At 46.2% G+C, this 21,622-nt stretch overlaps 1 protein-coding gene across 1 annotated transcript in view; it reads left to right on the forward strand.

Annotated features, from left to right (window-relative positions):
• Nucleotides 1-8,911: 8,911 nt before the first annotated feature.
• Nucleotides 8,912-21,622, forward strand: part of LOC119455386 (atrial natriuretic peptide receptor 1) — a 177,511-nt gene continuing 164,800 nt past the window's right edge. The window contains exon 1 of the mRNA XM_049668976.1: nucleotides 8,912-8,921. Within this exon, the coding sequence (XP_049524933.1) occupies nucleotides 8,912-8,921 (10 nt within the window). The remainder of the gene's footprint in view (nucleotides 8,922-21,622) is intronic.

A 21,622-nucleotide genomic window follows, 5' to 3' on the forward strand; every position in this document is an offset into this window, starting at 1 on the left:
GACAACTCTGACCGCGCAGTTTAGTTAGATAAGTTTGAATCATAAATACTCGGTTTGTAGAAGAAATGAACAGGGTGATAACTACATGCGAGGAGATTAAATGGTAAGTAGTCCGGCTCGAAGCATCAAAAAAGGACACAAAAATAAAATAAAGACAAGAACTCCTTTTGCTGTGGTAACTGAACACGAACGTCTCCTACTGCACTTTACATTAGTGAAGCTACCCGCCGTGGTTGCTTGGGGGCTATGGTAATGGGCTGCTAAGCACGAGGTCATGGGTTCGAATCCCGGCTACTGTGGCCGCATTTCGATGGGGGCGAAATGCGAAAACACCCGTGTACTTAGATTTGGATGCACGTTACAGAACTCCAGGTGGTCAAAATTTTCTGGAGTCCCCCACTACGGCGTGGTGGGGGACTCGTGGTTTTGGCACGTAAAACCCCCCAATTTACAGTCGTGAAGTTGGCATGTTAGGCATTCATAATGAAACTTACAACCGACAATTAGACGCAACAATTTTCTCTCGCCTAAGATGCTACCGCAGGCTCTCCTTCTTAGTGTCAGTAAATAACAATATCATTTTCTGGGTGTAACAAGGTGGCGATGTGAACATATATCAAACTGTGCTTTGTTGTGCAAATAGCACGAAACCAACCTTCCTCTCTCTCTCTCTCTCTCTCCCAACGCTCTTGTAGTGCTAACTGTTCGCGTCCGCTGTCATTAGGCCGATTGCACTAAGCTCCGAGGCTGCAGTTCATATCCCGACTGCTCCACACATAAATGATTCACACCGACGCACGCTCGTAAATTACTTATTTATAGCCCGGGTCGCTTGCTTACCATCAGTGGAGATCTGACTCGAAACTAATTTGACTATATTAGGTAAGCTTGTTTGATCATAAAGAAATAGAAAGAAAGAGCGCAAAGGCAATGAGGCTAGTCAAAGGTGGTTTTGGTTGGCAAGCATGCAACATGAGGAAGGGGATGGGGATAGGGAAGTTCGGCACGTTATGAGAGAAAATGCTTTCAATTTACTTCAAGTGTTCGCTAAAGACCCTGGTGATGGTGGTGGTGGTGGTGCTGGTGGTGGTGGTGGTGAATTGTAGCAACAGGCGGGTTTAGCCTGGCGATCAAGGCCGGCAATTGCTCCGCCTGAGCGTCTCTTACAATATCACTGAATGGTTTCACCATATGTCCATCAAACCAATCTCTCTTAAGAATTCCATAAGGAGACGTGAAGTTTCTGTGCGGGCTATAACTGATCCCTCGGGAAATATAAGGTGTTGCAGGCACGCATGCGGAAGGTCCTTTTTTTGTAGATTCTCCAGGAGAGCGTCCCTTTCAACTTAGAATTACTGGCATGACCACAGAAAGTGTTCAATATCTCCTGTCTTGTCACATGCCGTACAGTTCGGAGAATTGATTCGTCCCGTCTTAAATACCCAGGCCGGTGTACTAGCAGATCCTGTCCTGATTCGATATAGAAGGGATGCTTCCTCTCGATGAAATCTCTTGGTTACGCAGGGCATATGTGGTGGAACCCAAAGCGAACCAAAGTGATTTAGAATGTCCGATTTTTTCACTTGATTACTCTTTGGAGCCTTGATTTTGGGAGGATGATAGAGCTCTGCGTATGCAAGCGAATCAGCTTTTTCGTTGCCAGTAATACCAATGTGGGAGGGAATCCACTGATACTGTACCGTGAAGCCTTTGTTCTTGAGTTCTTTCACAAGGGCTAGTGATTTCCGTGGGAACTTGGTGAATGGCAGACCGCGGTATAGTTGTTCTAACGCGGCCTTTGAGTCCGCAAGGACAACCACCTTCTGCGAAGGCAGAGTCTTTAGTTTGCGCAGAGCAGAAGCTATTGCTACGCCTTCCACAACTGTCGACGAGGCCATACAGTCCAGACGGCCAGACCATGTATACTTCAGAGAGAGAATACAAAATGCAGCTGCACAGCGGTCTTCGTCTACTTTGACAGAGCCATCTGTGTATACTTGTAGGTGGTTCGGGTAAGTCGTGTGCAAATGTTGTAGGGCTAATGACTTGGCTTCTGCAGATGGAATGCAGCTCCTTGACTGCAATCGTGGTATACATAAGTTGCATGTGATGTCCTCGAATGTCCAGGGCGGTTCTATCTTTTCCCTCTGTCTCGAGCAGCGCAATCCTAAGACGCGAAGTGTGTTCAGTGCTGCATAAAAATGTGACCGTGGCCTGTTACTTATACGTCTGAACAGGGCTTTGCCGGGCGTAGACTCACTCAATCGTAGTAACTGGATCATGAGACTCTGGGAAGCCTGAAGTCGCAGAGGGCGTGACTCAGCTTCGTAGAGCACTTTCTTGTTCGACGCTGGCTGAGGGACTCCAAGGCAAAGTCGAATACCTTTTCTGTGGATGGCTTCTAAGCGCTCGTATTGGCTATCTGAGGGTGACATCAGGGGTAGCTGGTACAGGATCCGATTGGTAACCAACGCTGTATGTAGCCGTAGCATCGACGTCGGGTGGTTGCCCCAGCGTATGCCAGCGACTCGCTTGAGCACATGTAGCCTCTGTGACGATGACGCCACAACATGGTCAACAGCGTGGCGCCAGATTAGCCTGTGGTCCAAGGTAACGCCAAGAAATCGGACGTTGGTGACTTGTCGAATGTGGTATCCGTCCATATTCAGCTTCAAGCGTGTAGATTTTCTTTTAACTCCAGGAAATAGTATGAATGATGATTTCTCTGCTGAGAGTGATAGTCCAAGCGTTGCCAAGTGGCCCTGAATGGCATTTACTGCTCCCTGGGCTATTCGTGCGAGGCGCCGATGCTGGTAGCCGGAGACCCATATGCAGATATCATCGGCATATATAGATATCTTCACTGGCGTTCGATGGTTTAGTACTCTTGGAAGGCTAGCCATTTCGATGTTAAACAATAAGGGAGATAAAACACTCCCATGTGGCACGCCGCGAAATATACCTATTTCATCGCTCAAAGTGTTGCCAAGACGGACTCTGATACGGCGATCATTGAGAAACGTATGTATGAAGTGCAAGAGATGACCCGTGACGCCTATAACTTGTAACTGGCTGATGATGGCTGTTGGATACACGTAGTCGTAAGCCTTGGAAATATCCATAAAAACAGCAAGTGTCGACAGGCCATCCGCACTGTAATGTTCTATGTGGCTTAGCAGGTCTAGCACATTGTCTTGAGTAGAGCACTGCACGGGCTCGGGCTTACCCGAAAGCCCGGGCCCGGCCCGGCCCGTGGGCCGGGCCGGGCCGGGTAGAACAGTTTTTTCACGGGCTCGCGCCGGGCTCGGGCACCGCGTGCGCTTTTTGACCCGGGCCCGGGCCGGGCTCGGGCTTTCTGGTGGTGTGCATGTAACGTGCAGCGAGTTATTCTCGGGCGTCTCAACTCTGGAAAACATTATTTTTCGGTCTCGGGCCGGGTTCGGGCCGGTTTCGAGTAGGGCTCGGGCCGGGCTCGGGCCTAAGGTAAAGGGGTGGCTGGCCGGGCCGGGCCCGGGTCTCGCCATAAAAGTTTTGATCGGGCTCGGGCGGGCCGCCCAACGTAAAAACGGGCCCGGGCTGGGCCCGGGCTGAAAAAATCGGCCGGTGCAGTGCTCTAGTCTTGAGCACTTAGACCCTGGCGAAACCCAGTCATGCGCTAAAGACCCTGTCAAATGCAAGGCCATAAGCTTTGAAAGCAGTAGCGTAGAAAAATTCCCAATAGTCTAATCGGCTGGTTGAGGCTAATAAAGTCAGACTAGGGGAACTTGGAAAAGTAAGAGTTCGACTTTCTTGCTGAAACAACAGCAGTAGACTGCAACCTCAAAGCTTACAGCCAATTGGAATGAGCTCGAAAGAGAGGAACAGCTAAAACAGGTTCAGTCATTGAGAATTGCAGTTTAATAATCAATTATTCAAATAACATTTCTATTAAGTAGGCACTGACGAATATTTCACTCAAACAAATGTCTTTCAACTGCGAAGCATACTTTTCGGTGCCATGTAGGAGGCATTTTGGATACATTTGTGGTACTGTGCTAACATCAAACGGATGAACTCTTTTTTTTTTCTCCCTTCTGGCGTGAAATCTTTTAATACAGAACCAGTGCATATAATTTAGGCTTAAAGCATCAACATTTCCACGCTGCAAACACTAACAAGCAAGCTCGCTCACAGCATCATAGTTGCACGCTCGCCCCCGGCATGCGGCTCACGAAACCATCCATACAATATCGATCGAGGAACAAATCAATAAAACAATCAATTATTCAAGTAATAAATCATTTAATTTTTGTCTATATGAACAAACACACGCAGGAACAGCGGATAAAGGTTGCCATTTATGAGCTTGACGGGCCCACAGCCCCTGTTACTATATGGCATCTAAGAAACAGCGCTGACCGAGGACAATGGGCAATAAAACGGCTCAAGGGCCTCACTACGGATACAAATATAAAGGCAGACTTTCATTGAGGCGATTGCAGTGATGACGCCTAGTCAGAATAGAAAAGAAATAGGGACGGTGATATGAACTGTCAAGAAAAAAAAACATGGGTAAATGCAATAAACGTGTTCAGCAGGTTTATATCTGTATATATATATATATATATATATATATATATATATATATATATACAGCCGAATCTTATTGCCCGCATAACGTCTCAAAAGCGGAAATATTACTGGTAATGAAAGACTAATACGTTCAAGTTTCAGTAGTGGAATAAACATTTTATTCGCAATGAAAATATGAAAGCTCTTAATCGCGTTAAATGGGGCAATCTGTTTATCGAGTTAGCAAAAAGATGACCCAAACTAAAGCCAAAAGTATCGCTCTATAATTTTCGTTTCCTCGCGTGGAATAAAGACCCTGTAATCGAGCACCGTGTTGTTGAGTGTGGCCATTTTTTTTCTCTTTTCTTAACAGCGGGGTTTTCAAATTAGCCGATCCAGAACCGCGGGTAGCTGTGGTCGCAGAGAAAGGCGTCAAAGTGTTTGTGCAATGAACGGGATTGTTCATGGCGTTGTTGTGCAGGGCCGGTGAACAGACCTAAAAACGGATAAATACAGGCAATAACTCGATCTACTCAAATTCTATCGAAACATTTGTTTGAAATTTGCACTCCACTGTTTGTGCAAGCAGAACATTTGAAGTTATTATTATTTATTTGTTTTATTCATTTTGCTTTCCCGTTTAGTCAATATTTCCACCGAAAGAAAGGCAGCGGTAAAAACAAAAAGTCTTGCAGCTTGCTGCTCCACGATTTCCTTCGGAATCACAATTGCAATCAAGTTTATTAAGTTCACAGCAAAAAAAAAAAAAAAAAACATGCAGATAAATGTACAGAACGATGTCCGAGAGCACTACACTTTATAGTGAGCACGATATAGTGCACTCTAGTCTCCTTACAAGGGTTACAAAGTGCAGTTGCCAAAATAAAACAGCTATATAGCAACAGTAAACTCAGTTGTACCAGAACAAGATTAATGCATTTAAAGATAAAAACATACTCAACGAAAGCTATACGCGAACATTATTCCAAATAATGAATTTCACCGTAATAATTGACTATGTAAGCAAGAATTTAATGAGCGAAGGGATGAACAGTTTTTCAGATAAGTTGGTAGAGCAAAAACGTACGCGGTATCTCGACCGCAATTATTACTTTCGTTTCGTTTGACTGCATCGATGTAACCTTCGCGACAGAAATGATCAATCTAAGTCTTTCCGTCTTGTGTAATTTCTCGCGTCAGCTACGTCTAGTGCCATCTCTCGTAACTTGTAAAAGCTTTCAGTTTCCCAATGACGACTGAAATGCGCTGCATGACTGCCAGATGCATGAATGGGTATTTAAATGACGATGTCTACAAGTTTGAGCGGTCATCATGATCCTCTTATTTATTTTATTTATACAGTGATGCACGTTAGCGATTCCAAACAAGAGAAGTGTAAATTCGGTCTAACGCGTACACAAGGTAATGATGTAGCCAGTCTGAACCGCTGAAAACAAAAGTAACTGAAAGCGGTAAACTAGCAGGAAAATGAGGCGGCATACGGAAATTAAGTCCATTCCGCGATCGCTTTACGAAAAAATAAGCCCATTAACGAGGCGCTTCTAGCAATTTTGGTATGACAACATGGATATATCTGTCAGGGACGCGATGCTCTAGCTGTGCATTTCACTACGAAATACTGTATCTGTATGCAATGTATAGTGTATTTCCAAAATATGATAAAGCTAAGATGGTTAGGTATGTAGTTATCCTAGTTCTTAAATATTTTTTTTTGGGGGGGGGGGGGTGCAAACGGTTTACGTGTGGCTACTTGCAACATGGCTCAGAGCCACGTCCTTCAAAGTGTTTGAGAACGTACCAAGCAACCTTTAATTTTGTGGAGTTTCCTTCTGTGTTGCTCGATGCAAATGGGCCTATGATGTCACACGAGTCTTGAATACCATTCTGCTGAAAATAACCGTCCTATCACAATGGAATGTTCTCTTGGTCGCATGCGCAGCATCGAACAGGCCATGAAGCGAGTGCCCCAGTACGAGTTTCTGCCTGAACGCTACTACTTCTCTCGGACTGACACGGCCGAGGCGATCCTCAAGCGGCTACGTGTGGCACGTGACCGCGCGAGAGGTAAGACCCCAGCGCTAATCTATGTCTGGCATTAGCCCTACACGATTGATGAAAACAGTTCGGACCACACCCACTTCAACTATCTGTCACGTGACGTCACGAAAACTGCAAAAAAAAACGTGTAATCTGATATGACGAGCACACACTCATAAGAATAAATAGTCCGAACAAAAGAAAGAAAAATATTTCCATATTCTGCAACTTTTTCGCCGTTAGCCCTTCACTATAGGTCAAAATTTTTCGGGTTGCGCTCACTTCGCTTGGCCGTTACGCAACGTAACAGAACCACGAAAACGCAACGTCACAAAACTGAAAACTTTTCGTAATAGCCGCACTCTGCCCCGTTCCGAAAGAAATAGAAGATGGCTGGCAGCCGATCGATCTGGCACTGGCTACCCTTCGCGGCCAGTGGAGAACAGATTTATTTGCGTATAATGATAAAAAAAAATTACGCATAAAGTATAAAAAGTATAACGTTGTCGAGGCCTTCCAGCACGTATACCACATTGTTCTGCCAACTCTTCTTCCCTGAGGATCCGTTGCACGGGCATTTTTGGCTCCCCGTTGCAAGCCGCGTCGATTTTTAAACCAGCCTCCGCAAGCTAGGCAAAAGAAAGCGGACCAATCGGCGACGCTGGTACCTATCTCCTCACCCTGTTATCTACTCTCACTGCGCTAGCTCGGCCACACCGAAACCCTTACCTCTTCTGTGCGCTCCTCACGCCTTTTCACCCAATTAGAAGAAAAAAAAGAACTGTGAATGTAGGGTACGAAGGCGCGATCGCTCCGGATCTCGATGCCCCTTTCTCGGAGGCGGAGGTAAGGGAGGTTCTATACAGCTTGAATGGCAGATCAGTTCCCGGCCCGGACGGCATAACGAACAGGCTCTTGAGGAACCTGGATGATAAGTCTATAAGCGTTATTGTCAGGGAAATAAATAGAGTTTGGGAAAGGGGCATAGTCCCGGAATCGTGGAAGCAGGCGATGGTAATTCTCATTCCCAAACCCGGAAAATCGCCTAACCTGGATAAACTCCGCCCAATTTCACTCACCTCATGCTTAAGCAAAGTGGCAGAACACACTATACATAACAGAATCTCCAGGCACATAGAGCATGAAGAGTTGTTCCCGTACAACATGGTTGGTTTTAGGCCTTCACTCTCTGCTCAGGATGTAATGCTTTTGCTCAAGACTCAGGTTATTGACAATAAAAGCAAGGACGTGAGAGGCATATTGGCCTTAGATTTGTCTAAGGCGTTTGATACAGTGGCTCACGACTTCATTCTCAAAGAAATCTCTGCGCTAAACTTAGGGAGTAGATTCTTTACCTTTGTGGAATCCTTCCTCAGGGGCAGGACGGCGGCTATCAGGGTAGGACAATCAAAATCAGAACCATTTCAGCTCGGACGTAGAGGCACCCCTGAGGGTGCGGTAATTTCCCCCCTTGTATTCAACATTGCGATGCACGGGCTTTCTAAGAAATTATCAGCTGTACCGAATGTGGAACATGCGCTCTACGCTGACGATATCACAATTTGGTGCCCGTTAGGTTCGGAGGTGGCCGTCGAGCAGGCGCTCCAAGAAGCCCTAGAGGTTACTCAGTCCTTCCTTGACAGAACGGGACTTAGGCTATCCCCGAATAAATCGGAACTTTTACTATACAGGCCATCTAGTCAGGGGGTTCAAGGACTAACGCCTCTAGACCAGATTCCTATTAATGTTTATATGAGGAATGGTCAGAAGATTCCCAGGGTCGACTCGATCAGAATCCTCGGGTTGCTGCTTGACTCCAGGGGCTGTAATTCCAAGACCATTGCTCACCTTACGTCCAAAACTGAAAGCATTCTTAGACTGATCATGTGAGTATCTAATAAGAAAGGAGGGATTGGGGAGGACAACCTGCTTAGAGCGCATCACGCATTCCTCATGAGCCACGTCAATTATTTTGTTTCAGCCTTACATTGGACAAAAACGGAGAGGGACAAACTAGACACCCTGATGCGGAAAAGCATCAAGAAAGTGTTGGGCATCCCCATTACAGCAAGCACTGAGAAACTCATGCAGCTGCGGGTGCACAACACTACCCTCGAGCTGGTTGAGGCACACATGTCTGCGTAGGTTGTGAGACTTTCGGGATCTCGGGCCGACCGACGTCTTCTAGAGGCAGCTGGTCTTCGACATAGCTTCAGCCTGAGGGAGATTGTACAACTTGATGTTAAGGTCAGAGGTGCCTACGTCGTTGATCCATTTCCTAGAAATGCACATCAACAAAACAATGAGGGAAGGTAAGTAGCCCGAGCTAAAGCGTTTTTAAAGAGCACTTCAGGCATTGAATCCTTTGTAGATGCCGTCCAGTATGATTGTGCGGATAAATTCACAGTCTCTGCGGTTAACGACAGGGGTGAACTTCTCTGCGTGGCTTCGGTAAAGACTAACATGGTCGACGTGGCTGAGCAGGTTGCCATCGCAATCGCGATGCTTGATCCCAAACGATCGATTATTTACACGGACTCCGCTCGTGGCGATCAGGGCCTTCGCCTCGGGCCTCGTAGCAAATGAAGCGGCAGCGCTTCTAAAAAAGAAATCAGACATAGACTTCGTCCACCACATTACTTGGTTCCCAGCCCACATGGGAGACGACGTGTTGCCGGGTCGCCTGAACTCCAGTGAGATTGCTCAGCGCCGTGCGCGAGAACTCACGCGCCGCGACGGGGGTGGGACCTCTGCGAGTTCGGAGACTATTGGCCATAGTGACCCTCTACTTACGTTCCATGAAATTACGGCACATTACAAAGGGGTGTGGCGACGTTTTCCACCTCCCCATCCTAAATTGAGTAGAGCACAGTCCCGTACGCTCAGGATGCTTCAGACAGGTTCGTACCCATCGAGAGGCTTCCTGAGTAAACTACACACAGAGATAGATCCTCATTGTCCAGATTGCGGGGAAGAATTCTGTACTTTAGCCCACATGCTCTGGCAGTGCCCTGTGTTACACGACTTCAACAACAGCGAGGACTGGTAGCAGGCCATCACGAGCACCTAACAGGAAGACCAGTCCAAGGCTGTCCAGAGGGCCCGTGAGAGAGCAGAGAGGCATGGCCTCCCAGCTCCAACATGGGATTAGCCAACAGCTAGCCAGGGGCCAATGGCTGGCTCCTCAGGACCTTAATAAAGTTCCTTGTCTGTCTGTCTGCGTGAATGTAGGGAATGCTGTTCCTTTTGAAAGCAAACAAAAGTGACCTCCTGTAAACGACGAGAGCGTTTGATTGGGCGGTTGAACTGACGCTGCGGGGCACCTCCCGATGCTTGCGTCGGTTGTTACGTAAATTTGACGTCAGCATAACGGAATAATATCAGAGTGAAATAGTTTTACGCTATAGGGTCGATCTAAACATTACGCCTCTCTTATGTTACAAACAAATGGTGCTTTCTTTCTTTTCACAGCGAAATTGTTAAGGGCTCAGTCTCCGATGGCCGCGTCCGCGTGTAGAAAAAACTCACATTGGCCGTATGCTGTATGTGCGAGTGAAAGTGCGCGAGGGACGCGCGCTTTCACGGGGAGCGAACGCACGGCGGAGAGCAAACGCGACTTCTCCCGTCGCGCGAAAGGCCTTGGGGAGACGCGAGGGAGGGGAGGCGACGTTTAGCTGCGGCACCAAATGCGTATCTTGCAACCGGGCGCATTGGAACTGGTGACTCAATCACAGCTTGAGAAGATTTAACATAAAAGGCATGTGCGCCCGATGTTTTGTTTCATGAACATTTGTTTATGGGCTGTCATTCTCAAAATTCTGGGGAGCTGTATAAACTTGGGCATGTAGCAGCACCAGCACGCGCAGACCTGTTCTCGATGGCGGCGGCATTTTGCCCGCGTTCGCACTGAATGCGCGCGGCGTTGGTGATATGTTTATGAAGAATGTACCAACCTTTGCCGTACACCCTATGGCGGTGTACCGTAGCGACCATAAGGCCATGGTCCCTATGATCACTAAATAAAATAAAACCACCGCATCACATATATTTCTCATTACTTAATAGTTCAAATAACCAATTAGACCATCGCATCTTAACAGTCATAATTGGAAATACATAATTCCCACCATAGTACAGCTTCGCTGGTCTTCTATCTCCACCCCAGTGAAAGGGCTGACAGTTTTTTTTTTTCTAGATAGCCGGTGACATAGTGTCGGTTATTACAGGAATTTATTACTTTTATTGCTCGGCGGAAATGTGGACCTTACGCGTACGTGCGCCAGCGGTACAGGTTCAGTTTGGCCACGGAATGTGGCATAGAAAAGCGGGATGTTTCAGTTGCAGAACAGCCCTGAAACTCTATAATTTCAGTCAGAACGAGGATAAACTGCTATTGGCAATTGGAGACAATTTTTTTCATTAACAGGAAGCTGTAAACAACCCCCGAAATAAAGTGCTGGCTGCGCCCCTGAGTAGCGGAATGATAGTCAGTGCAGGAAATTTGTCGAGCTGAGTTCCTAAATAAAAAAAGGAACTTGTTGGATTGAAGTAGGTTTGTTAACACGCATTTGGCTTAAGAGAGAGACAGTAGAAAGGGGAAAGGCAGGGATGTTAACCAGATGGGAAGATCCGGTTTGTTACCCTACGCTGGGGAGAGAGGGGAGGGGGAGATAAAGTGACAGCAAAGTAGAGATAAAGAAAGTAAGAAGCACAAACACAATCACAATCGGTCACAGGTGGCACAGCAGCAGCACTATAAACATCTGTCCAGGCTACATGTCCAAGTCTGTTGCCCTTAAAAACTGCAACAGTGCCCTCGTCGCCCTCCGCTGCGATGGCTTGGGATGTCGGCATTCTGAAAGAAGTTCCTCTGTTAGAGATCTTTGTTGAAAACGCGCTATCGCGTGTACGAGCGATCGTTTCTGTAAATTGTAGCGAGGACAGCCACAGAGAAGGTGCCGAAGAGCTCTCCTCGCTGCCACAGTCATCACACGAGGCGTCGTCGGCCCATCCGATTCGGAATGCAAAAGACTTAGTAAAGGCCTCTCCTAGCCATATTCGAAAAAGTAGGGTAGCTTCTGGACGGCAGAGTCCAGCTGGGATGCAAACGCGTAGAGAGGAGTCTAAGTTGTGCAGCCAGTTGCTTTGAAAACTTCCTGCGTTCCACAGGGAGAACGCGATATCACGGGTGAGCACTCGAAGTTTTCGAGCGGCATCTGTCCTCGATAACGGTATTGGTTCCTCTTCGTCGCCTTGAAGATCCGACCGAGCAGCGTTATCGGCTTGTTCGTTTCCTATGACGCCACAGTGACTTGGAAGCCACTGAAATGTCACGTAGTGTCCTTTCTCAGTCAAGGTATGGATTAGTTCACTAATCTCGAATACGAGTTGTTCGAGTGGTCCACGTCACAGGGCTGATAGCAAAGACGGCAGTGCTGCCTTCGAGTCATTGAATATTTGTTGTTCTTGGCTGACGAGACGAAGTGCAGCGCGAAGAGCTGCAAGTTCCGCGGCCGTCGATGTCATTCGGTGACACGTCTTGAAACTGATGGTGGTGGCTTTCGCTCGTAAAACCATGGCTCCAGAGGAAAACTGGAGAGTTGCCGATCCATCAGTATAAATATGTGCGTGGTCGGCGTACCTTTCGTGCAAAAGGAGCAGAGTGAGTTGTTTAAGAGCAGGTGATGACATGTCAGATTTCTTTCTGATTCCTGGTACGGTGAGGTGCACTGCAGGTCGATCCAAACACCATGGAGGAATCGATGGCTTAGTTGCGGGGGAGAATGGCTTAAAACAATTAGTCATCATATACGCGTCATAATTGCTATACCATACAACATATTTGCAACATATTAGAAAGAAAAAGTATTAAACTAAATAAATTACGGGGTTTTACGTGCTAAAACGATGATCCGATAAGGAGGCACGCCGTAGTGGGGGACTCTGGAATAATGGGGACCACCTTGGGTTCCTTAACGTGCACCTAAATCTAAGTACACGGGTGTTTTCGCATTTCACCACATCGAAATGCGGCCGCTGTGGCCGGGATTTGATCCCGCGACCTCGTGCTAGCAGCCCAACACCATAGTCACTAAGCAACCACGGCTAAAGCCCCTATATAAAAAAGTAGCGTCACGCTTTGAAGAATGCCGCCGCCTCCTCGCACACCCTGTCCGAGGCCGACGCCGCGTGGGTACTGGCCAAATGGCATCACGTGGACCATCGAGGCCACGGGTGCTGGCTGCGTTTATTTACGATCACGCTCCATCGCCATTTTCGCCCGAGAAGCGTCTACCGACTGGCGAGAAGCACAACGATAGCGGCGAACAGTCGGCGATCGTCGAATTTGATCAGCGGCGAAAATTAAACAAGTGAACGTGTTTCAAGCGGTGTAGGCTGCGCAACGGTCGAAAAAGGAGCGCGAAAGAGAGGAGAAACGAGGAGGAGGGAAGGCGGAAGAGGAGAGTGTCGCTACTTTTTATATATAGGGACTTTAACCATGGCGGGTAGAAAATGTATTCTATGGTGAATAAAAAGTTATTCATCTTTGGCGAGTAGTGCCATCTGAATGTTATCCGAATGGAGCCATACACATACTCTAGTATGTGCTATTGACAGTCTAGAAACAACATTGCAGACAGAACACACATGTTGGTATCCATGAGACGCGAGGCTTTCGTGAAGCAGTGAATTGAACGCTATAAAACTCAGTTTGATGGCTCCGATTGTATTTGCTGTCGTCCTATACAGAGGGTAAACTCGTTCAACCTTATGTTTATGCACCGCACCATTCGCAAGCGATGTCGAAGTTTTGAGGACGGTTAAGCTTCACCTTTAAAACTGGAACGCAATAGCATTCAAAGATCCCCGACTGCTTCTGACGCTTCCCGGCAACTGCAGCTTATGTAACCGAAATGCTTACCGGGAAACGCTGGCGGCGAACGTAATGCACGAAGGCGAGCTTTCTCGTAAACGCAGCCTCTTGCGTGGGCCAGTGTTCTGTTATTGTTTCGCACTTTTTAATATTTCTGTCTGAGAAGATTAAACCTGAAAGGCATGCGCTGTCGGTGTTTTATCTCATATTATTTGTTTGTGGGCTGTCATTCTCAAAATTCCGAGGAATAACTTTGTACAGAATATAAGAGAAGTTATGACCAACTTTAGTGATAGAGAGAGAGGGGGGGGGGAGAAAGACGTTAGTGATAGAAGAACTTTAGTGCTGTATAGAATATTTTTCGCAGCCTACCCTATTAACTTGCCGGACAAAAAAATGTCACAGGCCTGCGCGGCACATGCAGCACAGTCACAGCGTAAGCTGGTGGAACGGCTGAACAGTAGCTCCAATTTGGGCACCACGCACAACAGGGCCTTCGCGGCAGTCTGTTTGCCTCTTGACGAAAACGATCTGAACTGTCCACCCGGCGTGGACAGCGAGCTGCGGCTTGTAATGCTATCTGCCCAGCAGTCTAGCTTGCGCCACCATATTAGCAGGGGCTCGAGTCGTCTCCCCCTGCGTGCTTGCCTTATATATGGGTATTTTCCGTGGCCCGATAGCAAGCGCTTGCTTGGCTCTGTGGTAGAGTATCCGGCTCCCACGCAGCGGGCGCGGGATCGATCACGGCGGGAATCGGGTACTTTTTTCGCGTTTCCGGCGATAGCAGTTACGCGGCGGACACCACCTGCGGCGGCATCATCGCGACCCGAAACGGCTATTGGAATGAGCCCGTAACAGCTTAAGCTGTAAAATAAAATTCATACCTACCTACGAAAGGACTATGCCGGCTACGACGCCGACACTAGATTCTATGCGAGACGGGGCCTTTAACGCCATTGTGTTAAAATGCAAACAGCCATTCGTGCGAAGGCACTGCACGATATGTCGACGATGTGATTATGTCACGATGACGACGATGATGTTTGGTGTTTGCCGGTGTTTGGTGTGACGATGCGAAACACATTGGCAAGGTAGATTAATCACTCATTTTGTTCCTGCGTCAGTGTCCTAACTGGCAACAGGCACCACTTGCACGTGCTCTTGCACGGGCTACGTGTCGTGACGCAAGTGCCAATTCTATCAAAGAGCTGTTGGCATTACCACGAAAGAAGTCTACCAGTGGTTGTGCTCAAGCGGTTAGAGCGTCTGTCAGGTGTGCAGGGCAACCAAGGGTTCTACCAATTCCATCTGACACATATTTCTTTCAATGTCTGCGTGTGAGTGATTAGTCAAGACAGCAGCAGCAACCGCAGTCAGCAAAGGCCGGGATCATTCGCCAAGAAAGCTTCGTTGTAAACGTGACCAGGTTAATTTATTGTTGTTAGGCAAACACGTAAGGTAATTGAACCTCTGATAAAGGATTAAAAAACTTCTATTCAATGGGCTTCGGAGACTGCTCCTTGCTACGTGGTAAAAATCTGGCTGCTACCCGTTGAACAACTGCAGCATCACATTTCGATGTAGTAGCGTTAGTATAAAATGGCGTATTTAACAATTCTATTCACAGCGGGTACATCTGTTGGTATAGTGTGTGATGACTAGAGGCCGCATTTTTCGGGATTTATCAATGTGGGTTATACACGCCTAAAACAGGCACTTATGGCCTCATTTTAGGCATTATCGCCTTCCAAATGGGCACTATGAAATATGCAAAAAGCACGACCTGTTTCACGTATTGAATGTGTGAGCCGATTCTGGTGGTAAGAAACTGCCGCTTAGTGTTCACTTGTGAGAATGGAAAGGCCGCGGTCATGTCGTGCAATCCATGGTTTTAGCAAGTTCTGCTAAGCAGATGAGCAAGCCGCTTACTTTTTTTTTGTCAGCACGGGTACTCAGTACATTTGTGCTGACACTATGAGAATGTCTAGCGAACGTATCCTAATTAGCCAAACTTCCCTGCTTACACTGGCATATCAAGTGGAGCGAGCACGAAAAAATATAAAATACCGTAGGGAAATGTCTGAACAGTTAATGCGAGAAGATAAAATACATGCCTAATGAATAGAAGTCAACAAATGTTCCAATAAGAAACCAAGCGTTGAACAGTGTACGCTTAAATGTCTTTGTCAAAGTTATAAGATTTGGGCTTTTCTCACTCAGAATAAGCTGGCCCCCTTAAAACGAGCGCACAGCAATAACAGAGGTGAATGGAGCTTTTTTGTGTTTTCGTTTATTTCACGGCTTCACGCATTCTGAGATTCTTAAGTGTTCACTTATAAGAACTTCATAAATTTCTTCGAGCATAAAAAATACACGTTTTTTGTCTAATGTAGATTGCACTTTTGCATAAACTGTTCTCGACAGCTGCTGCCGCAGTCATGTGACGACTCGTGAACTCTTCATAAAAACTGTTTCTTACGCGCTTTATTTGTGCATCGCTGACTCTTCGCAGCGTTTTTCTTCTTATCCCACGCTGGAGCGAAGGAGCATTTGCCTATATTTTTTGTTGTCTATTGCAGAGTTCAATTGAGCCGCCATTTGCTAGCATATATGTACAACCGCGAAAAGAGCGGAGAAGCCGAAAAAAGCGACCACGGAACTACAGTCGAATGCACTCCTAGTGAGCTCTACATGTTTTCGCCTATCCAGCTGCGGTGGGCAGCACACCTATCTCAAGTGCTGCACCTTTCGCTTTCACATCCCGTCTTCCTTCTCCCTCCTTCCCTCTTCTTCACAAAACATTGTTTTATGCACTGTAGCACAAACGTAACTGGAACGATAATGCATCTCTCCGCAAAGTTCGAGAATTAATATCTCGAAACTGGTGTCATCCTGAGAATTCGTTCCAAGTAAGCCCGCCTTGCGAACTCAACGGCTAAAATTTGTAAATTGCAATATGGGCCATAAGGTTTTTAGTTCAACACTTAATTAGTGAATTTTTGGTAATTAGTTGATAATGCACTTCAATTCTTTGTGCAAGTAATGCCCGCCGCTTCAAGTAGACCAGTGTATGAACTAGGATTGTGCTATCTGCCATAGGCAACCTTTAAAATTTTTGAATGTGTTCGCTGAAACACTCTATAAACCGGCCTCTAGTGATGACTGCGCTGCCCTAACGGTCCAGCTGCCCTCAGGGTATGCATATCTACCAGTTTGAGCGCCGAACTCAACACAGCGCAAACATTCGGTTACGAGACACTCAGACTGCGCAAGTAAGTTAGGCTCGCGTTACCGAATCGAAGTTATACGCATGCGCATTTGAGAAGCGGAGAAAGAAGGTTTGCGGTCCTTTCGCAATAGGTGCTTCGTTTGTGCAATTCTATACGCAAAGGAAAAACGAGAGCACCGGGTGTACGACGTACACGGGCATTGCTTATTTGTAAATTTCGAGTTTCCTGGAACTGCATGCATTCTTATAAATTGGGAATATCGAAGAGTTACTAAATCTGATTACGGTACTATTCATGTTGTTCTTATTCTTGTTCTACCCACCGGGGTAACTTAGTGACTATGGCGAGTGCGCGGGATGGAATCCCGGCCACGGCGGCTGCATTTTGATATGGGCTGGTGAAATATGAAAACGCCCGTGTATCGTGCATTGGGTGTTTGTTAAAGAACCCCAGGTGGTCTAAATTAATTCGGAGTCCGCGCTACGGAGTGCCTCATAATTACATTATAGTTTTGGGAAGTAAAACCCTACAATTTAATTTATTATTGTTCTTGCCCTTCTTCCAACGTGTTTTCTTGTATCTTGGTGTTTCTGCAGCTCTTGTGGCTGTGTTCGCGAGCGTCGTGTCTCGAATGTCGCGCTCAAACACTACCACTGTTGCCCCCTGCTAAAGAACATTTATACGGCGCGAACATTTGATTCTCTACGTGAGCTTTAAAAGTCATGTCATTGTATTATTCCTAATCAATGCTTTTGTTGTGATCACCGCTCGAGCGCAGTTGTCGTGTGAAAAGAGAGGCGTTGCTGGCGCCACCTATGGTAACCAATATCTCATGAAGTAGCGTTGACATCTTGAAACATCGTGAAAGGCGATCGAAAGCGCTAAAAGACAAGCTTGATTGCAGCGAAACTCGGTTTCTACAAATTCTTGCTCAGTTACGTAAGGCCCACAACAAACCAAACGTGCGCGAGAAAAAAAATTATGCCTGTAAGAAAATACTTCAGTTTAACGCAACAAGTAGCCGAGAATAAGTATTAAAAATAGTATATTGTGACGCACTTGACAAAATTCATCCAAGCCTTTCGGGGTGGATGTCGATCCTGAGGCATACATCAATCGTTTCGCAAAAAAAAGCAAAAACAAAAAAACAAGAAACTAATATTTCAGAGGAGCCATTGTTAAATCCAGTTGTAGCCCACGGGTGGCTTAGCAAGTTGGAGTGCTGTGCTACATGGAGGGACTTTGCTTATATCACATGTGTTCGTTCCTGCTTTCACGCCAGTCATGTCAAATAAAGAATTCACGTTTTCTTTTTTATTATTTGTAGCATATAACTGAGGACTATACGATGAAAAAAAAAAAACATCTTACGAAATTTCGTAACATAGTCCTATGTAACATATCGAGTTATATATAGAAGGTTATTTACGTACACTTTTGATATCTTTTCAGTACACGTTTAAAAACATGTGAAAGCTTGTGAAAATAACGCTGCTACACGTCATGTGACAGTAGGTTAATGTGAATACAGCAAATAAACAGGTACCAGAAGCTAGTCTATTATAAGCAAACTGCCCATTTTGCCGTAACTTGGTTTATATCGTCACCTGAAAAGAATTTTCCGCTGGAAAATATTCGGCAAGCGTTTAAAATTTCACGGGTAATTTAACGGTGTCTTCATCAAGTATTACATCCTTGGCCCTTGTGCATAAGGCAACAGCTTCCATGGAGTTGATGCCGTACTCTACGGCATTACACCGAGTGCACTTTTGCAGCTGTGCTAGCACCGTCACATATTAGGATATTGTTGTGGAAGAAGGAGAGTAGCCTTGCTTGCTTTTTATATTTGTAATATTGTCATAAACTGTTCGCATAAAAGTGTACCTAAGACACTGCTTTGTATGGTACAATACGTAACTAACCGTAATTTAGGAGACACTAAACTTTAGCTGCACGCACTGATGTCCACTGAATAAGAGCAAAATTAGAGGTTGCAAACCTTTCCCCGAAAGCCGTAAAACTCTGGTTTCCTTAAAATCGAACAATAGTTTGGGTGATCATAAAAGGTCCTCGTAATGCCTACAGATGCTCCAATAGCCAAATGTTTCCCTTCGACCATTTATTTACAACCAACTCTGTAATATAATAAATTGGCGACTTAGATAACTATACATTGATACACTGCGAAAGCCCGATCTTGCATCTATTAAGATCGCGTGGTTCGGTGAAATGAATTCCCACATTAGATGAAGGATGATCTTTTCAAAGCCTGCAGAGGGCGCTTCCTAAGTACACGTACAATTTTCAATTGCATGTTCATCTCTATATTTGCGTAATCCTGAAGCGCAAATAATCCGAGGGACAAATAACAGTCGAAGAAAGCTGACTGAAGTGTTCTGTATACCGCGTAATATTTCCGTACGTCTTTCGTACGTTTTATAGGGAAATTACGGGGAATTGATACAGCGTCCATGTAGATTCTGTAACAAAGGTACGGAAGATACGCACGTGGAAGGCATACGAAATGACCGCACAGCATACCGAAGCAGTCTTTAATATGGAACGAGGTGCTGCCCTGTTACCACACTGCAAGCCATTACAGCACAACACGGCTGCTGCGTGAAAGTCGCATCCCTTCCACCCTCCTCTCTCCCCACGCACATGCTAACTCGAAATAATTCTTGCATGCGCAACCTACAAGGTCGACTCGAGCAAACTGGTGCTAAATTTCTGTCCGTTGCGAAATAATTCCTCCTCGCGAACCGAATGCATGCTTCTCCAAAGCGTTGGGAGCGTGGAATTTTCGAGTCCCCGGAACGCCGCCGCGCCCTGGGCGTGCATGCAGGGGGGGAGGGGAAGGAGGCGAGGGGGGGGGGGGGTGTGGAGGAGGGACGGTTTCGGTGGAATCCCACGTCCCAGGCACCGCGACTTTGCTGGATTATAAACGGCAGCGCCGCCATGTCGCCGCGATGCCTTCATTATTCTGTAAACATGCGCGCAGCGACGAGGCGTCCCAACGGGTTTGGGAGTACTGCCACGGGGGAGCAAAACTCCTGGGTTCTGAGCCAGCGTTCGCTGCTTTTAGTATTGCATACGCGAATGGGGCTCTCGCGTCGAAGCGGGCTAGGTAAATATACAGAAGCAAGAGGATTGAAAAGGAAGGATCAGTCAGAGTGGCTGGGAGTCATAGTAGAACACCGGTGTACAATAGCAGTATACGTAAGCGGTACAGTGGGAGTGATAGTAGTCGACCCAGTCGCGGTGTAGCACGCAATAAGTGCCTGCCTACGGGTGCAGACGTGGATCGAGGATTTCGACTGCGCAGTAGCGTGGGTACTTTCATAGGCAATTCACGAGAGATGTTCGGCTAGGATTAGGACTGATACGTACGCTCCATTCAGAGAGCTAGGGGTTGTTTCCCTCTCAATTCCGTTTCTCGAAAACTTGCTTTCGTTTTAATACCCTCGCGTTTCGCGTTCGCAAGCGTGCGGCAGTCCATCTCAGGTGTTGTTCGGAGCATCCTTTCTTTTCTTTATTAGCGTTGTGAGTTATTAGCGCACAATAAAAGAGCCGTTAGTCATCGCAAGTTGGTAGAAAACGAAATTCGGAGCTAAGACGAAGGACAACGTGCTCGCGTCATGCGCTCCTGTCTGTGTTCTTCGTCTTAGCAAAGCCTTTTGTCGCCACATCTCGTCTCTTAAGTTCATCCTTACTTTGCCTTTGAAATCCTGCATCATACAGCTGCCATGGCAACAGATTGAATTGGTTGTATGTGGGAATGCAATACTTTCCAAATGCTATGTTCTTCTGGCACCAAGGCTAGTGATTGAATTGGTTATATGTGGATATGCAACACTTTCAAAATCCTATTCCCTTCCGATGCCATGGCTACTGAATAAGTTCCATACGTGGAAATGCCATACTTTTGAAATCCTATGTCCTTCTGCTACGATGGCTAGTGATTCAATTGGTTATAAATGGGAGTGCAATACTTCCGAAATCACATGTCATTTGGCTGCCGTGGCTACTGACTGAATTGGTTAACGTTTGCGAAGACCTAGACGCATTCGTCGCGCGAGTAAAAATATCATTTCAATTCTACGTACTAGACGCGCCAATACAGCATCGTTTTCACAGCTGCTACTTCCTGCGTGCTTAACCCACCAGAAGAATTGAAGGCACTCCGTCGTATGGCTGCTTTAATACGTTGGGATTCTTTCAAAACGTAATCATGTACGGGAGCAGGCGGCATATGACGTCGTATCAATGCATGCATATGCAGGGTGTCGAAACTCTCATGCACCAATTCAAAAAAATACTAAAGCCTTCTACGGGAATAAAACCGATTGTACGCTGTTTGGAGCAACCTAAAAAGCGTTTGGTATATTTTGTTTTGGTATAATTCGTGAGCTTTTATTATTTTTTCACCGAACATTTTATTTATTAACGTTATGAGACATATGTCAACACTAGGTGTTAGAGCGCCTTCGTGCACCTCCGCATTACGCATTCTGGGTTCGGCTTCGGAGGCGGCAAGTTATCTTTTCGTCCACTTTCATTTCCCCTTTCTTCATTATTTTATACATCTCAGAATCAACCCCAGCCAATTTCTCCTAAGCATTTCTTTGCTTCATTGACATGCGTTTTCTTAATCAAGTGGTCATGATTAACAAAACTCAAGCCTTTCGGTTTCTCTTCTTCTCTCGTTGATATATATATATATAAATTAAAAGAAGTGCAGGCGCACGTAGAAAAACAAAAACATTGTCATTTCGACGTTTCGGCCAGGGTCCTGCCTTCATCAAAAGCCGATTGCAAGCACGCAGAGCTCAATTTAGACATTTTCTCTGTAACCAAAAAAAAGAAGAAAGGGTACCTGGTCTATGACCACAGGCACGTGTACATTTAG

This window comes from Dermacentor silvarum, chromosome 6 (assembly GCF_013339745.2).
Source record: "Dermacentor silvarum isolate Dsil-2018 chromosome 6, BIME_Dsil_1.4, whole genome shotgun sequence".
Taxonomy (NCBI): Eukaryota; Metazoa; Arthropoda; class Arachnida; order Ixodida; family Ixodidae; genus Dermacentor; species Dermacentor silvarum.